This window comes from Haplochromis burtoni, unplaced genomic scaffold (genome assembly GCF_018398535.1).
Source record: "Haplochromis burtoni strain Fernald_Lab_line unplaced genomic scaffold, NCSU_Asbu1 Contig_240, whole genome shotgun sequence".
Classification (NCBI taxonomy): domain Eukaryota; kingdom Metazoa; phylum Chordata; class Actinopteri; order Cichliformes; family Cichlidae; genus Haplochromis; species Haplochromis burtoni.
In genome coordinates, this window is record NW_024582601.1 from 970,085 (window position 1) to 973,162 (window position 3,078).

The 3,078-nt window shown below is 37.8% G+C and overlaps 1 protein-coding gene across 3 annotated transcripts in view; it reads right to left on the reverse strand.

The window, feature by feature from the left end:
* LOC102299730 (fucolectin-4) overlaps positions 1–1,148 on the reverse strand; it is a 3,887-nt gene extending 2,739 nt beyond the window's left edge. For 2 of the 3 annotated variants that reach the window (XM_005937661.3, XM_014338522.2), the window contains exons 1-2: positions 856–1,148; positions 719–742 (exon numbers count right to left, since the gene is read on the reverse strand). In XM_005937661.3, coding sequence (XP_005937723.1) covers positions 719–742; positions 856–889 — 58 coding nt within the window. In that variant the 5' untranslated portion in view covers positions 890–1,148. The remainder of the gene's footprint in view (positions 1–718; positions 743–855) is intronic. The other variant, XM_005937662.3, reaches the window with a different exon arrangement.
* Between the last annotated feature and the right edge of the window lie 1,930 nt (positions 1,149–3,078).

Sequence of the window (3,078 nt, forward strand, 5' to 3'; positions counted from 1 at the left end):
CACACGCATGCAGATTATTCCCAAGCAGCATCACTACATTACATTGCAGTTTGAATAGTTATGCCGTTAGCCAGTGTTGGGGAGTAATGGAATACATGTGCCGCCGTTACGTATTTAAAATACAAAATATTATCTACTGTACACTGTGTTCGTGTTTTCCTCCGAAACAATAAGTTCCGTTGGAGCAGCCTTTTAACACCTCTCTCTGTCTCAAACTTGACCCAGACAACAAAGTAAAGCTATTTTTCGGCTACAAGCCCGACACGGAACCCAATGTATTAGCCAGAGGTCCCTTTACTACGGTTCAGAACCTTCCCAACACTGTCTTTAGCAAATAAAAATTCATCAGAATTAATGAAATTTTATAATTTGACTCTAAAAACATCCCGAAGGATGACCCAGTTTAATATAATCCACTCACACCCACACACCAATGACTGCATGTTTATAATCACAGGGATCATGTATCCTAATAAAAGAATTCAATATAAATGTACATTTATAACATATTTATACAGATATTTGTAATATTACTTTGGTCCAACAGAAAATCCCCACATGAAACATTTTCCCACAGATGCGACGTCTACTGTGATGCATAAATAAATGAATTGAGAAATAGGATATTATTTCCTTTACAAATAAGTATATTCACAACAGAAGCACCATCATACTTTTCGATATAACCTGAAGAAACTGATTAGAAATGCACTCTTACCTGGATCCTGTTGAGTTGATCTTTCTGTGAAGTTTCAGAGAACGATGTAAGAATGAGTGAATTACTACTTTTCCATTCTTTATAACGATCATTGAAACATCACTGTGCCAGGCAGGAACATCAAATGATCCACTTACCAATCAAAGTGATGAACAACAGACTCCACAGCATCTTTACTTTAGACTCTTTGCACAAATGTGTCCTCTAATAAGAGAAAGAAAAGACTTCTACCCTCACTCTGGAGTTTTCTGTAGACACACTGATGTTGATATGATCCCCTCTCTGAGTCAGAGCTGGATTTGTATTTCTGTCACTTCCCTCATAGCTACCAACATGAAAATATTCATTTCTCCTGTTTAGACTCAGAATGAGGCTGTTATGTTCAGTAGGCAAAGCATTCCCAGACTTTTACATCTGATTTGCAGATGTTAACATAGCGTGATTGTTATGATCACCATGTTCATCCTAGATTGTGCGTCCATCCAAGTAGCAGCACAAATGTAACATGTAACTTTCTAAATACAGAAAGTTACATGTTTTTGAAACTAGACGCTAAGTGGGAGATGAAGAACAAGAAAATGTTTATTGCTAAAGCAAAACTTGTCACAGACCACCAGGGGGCTCCACTTACACCCAGCAACAAGGGTAATGTTTTTGGGTTTTTGCCACCTTGTGAGTTGAGTTGTGTGAAGCCCAGATTAAAGTTGGAGTAACATATTAAACCCGATTCTTTTATCCCCTGAACTGAACAGAGAAAACCCGACTCAGTGTGGTCAAAAATAATTATTATTTTTATTCAAGAATTATTTCCGGAAAGGGATGTGCTCAGGCAAAATTCTGAGCAAATCTAAAGCATTACAAGCCAAATGCATATAATATAGTTCTGTCATACGTCACACACAGTTTCGATCAAAACCACTCTGCAGTACTCTCTGCCTAGTTTCACTTCCTGTCTACCTGTTCTTTTGCAACGGTGCACAAAGCGTGCAGAGTTTCCTGTCGTACACAGTACTCTGTGACCTTTAGCTCACATTATAACTCAGTGACGTTTTTCTACACTGGCCTCTATAAAACAATATAAACAAAAAATAAGCACTAAGAATATATATTTATTCCGTAACAAACACTATGGCATAATTTTTGTGCCTCTATTCTGAGCGCACTTAAAAATAAAATAAAAATAAAAAACACTAATTAAAAATTGCAAGTGCAAATGTTGCATTTTGAGGAGAAAATTATTTTGAGCAAAGAGAAGTTTAATTTGAGTGAACAAAATTCACTTCAACAAAATTCAATTCATTAATGAATGCTATTGGTCCTCTTTCAATATTTGTGAAATCGTCTATCAGGAACCTCGGGGTAACCTTTGATTCTGCTCTTACCCTGGATGTCAACGTTAAATCTCTGGTTCGGTCCTGCTTCTATCATTTAAGAAACATTTCTAAATTGAGCCCTATAGTATCTCATACTGAACTGGAGATTGTTATTCATGCATTCATTTCATCACAATTGAACTACTGTAATTCACTGTTTACATGTCTAAACAAAAACTCCCTGGAGCGTCTGCAGATTGTCCAAAATGCTGCAGCAAGGCTTCTGACAAAAACATCTAAGTACTCTCATGTAACACTGTTGCTTATACAGTTGCACTGGCTCCCCGTTGAATTCAGAGTCCATTTTAAGCTACTGGTTCTGACATTTAAAGCTCTTCAAGGACAAGCACCAGCCTACATCATTGAACTTTTACAGCCCTATGTCCCTAGTAGATCCCAGAGATCTTGTGATCAGGGCCTACTTGTTATTCAGCATACAAGGCTGAAAACCAAGGAATATAGAGCTTTTGCCACTGTGGCTGCCAGACTGTGGAACTCTCTTCCTCAGAACTTAAGAGCCGCCTCACCTCTGTCAGTGCGCCCCAGGGCAGCTGTGGCTACAATGTAGCTTGCCATTGCTAGTGTGTGAATGTGTGTGTGAATGGGTGAATGACTGAATGTAGTGTAAAGCGCTTTGGGGTCCTTAGTGACTGAGTAAAGCGCTATACAAATGAAGGCCATTTACCATTTACTTTAAAAAAAAACAACTAAAAACACATCTTTTTAGAATTGCATTTTGTTAACTTTTGTCTGTTTTTGTTTTATACCTTGTGAAGCACTTTGTGATCTTTTATTTAGAAATATGCTATATAAATAAAATTCTACTTACTTACTTACACTTGTGGGTGCAAGAAATATATTTCAGCGTTTGCTATTATCCATATACATACACAATAACAGCCCTTCTCGCTCAGTTGTTGGCATTTGCTCTAGCCCAGATCTCTGCTCTGTGTGCAGACAGACATCTGCGGAGTGTGTTGTTCGCGC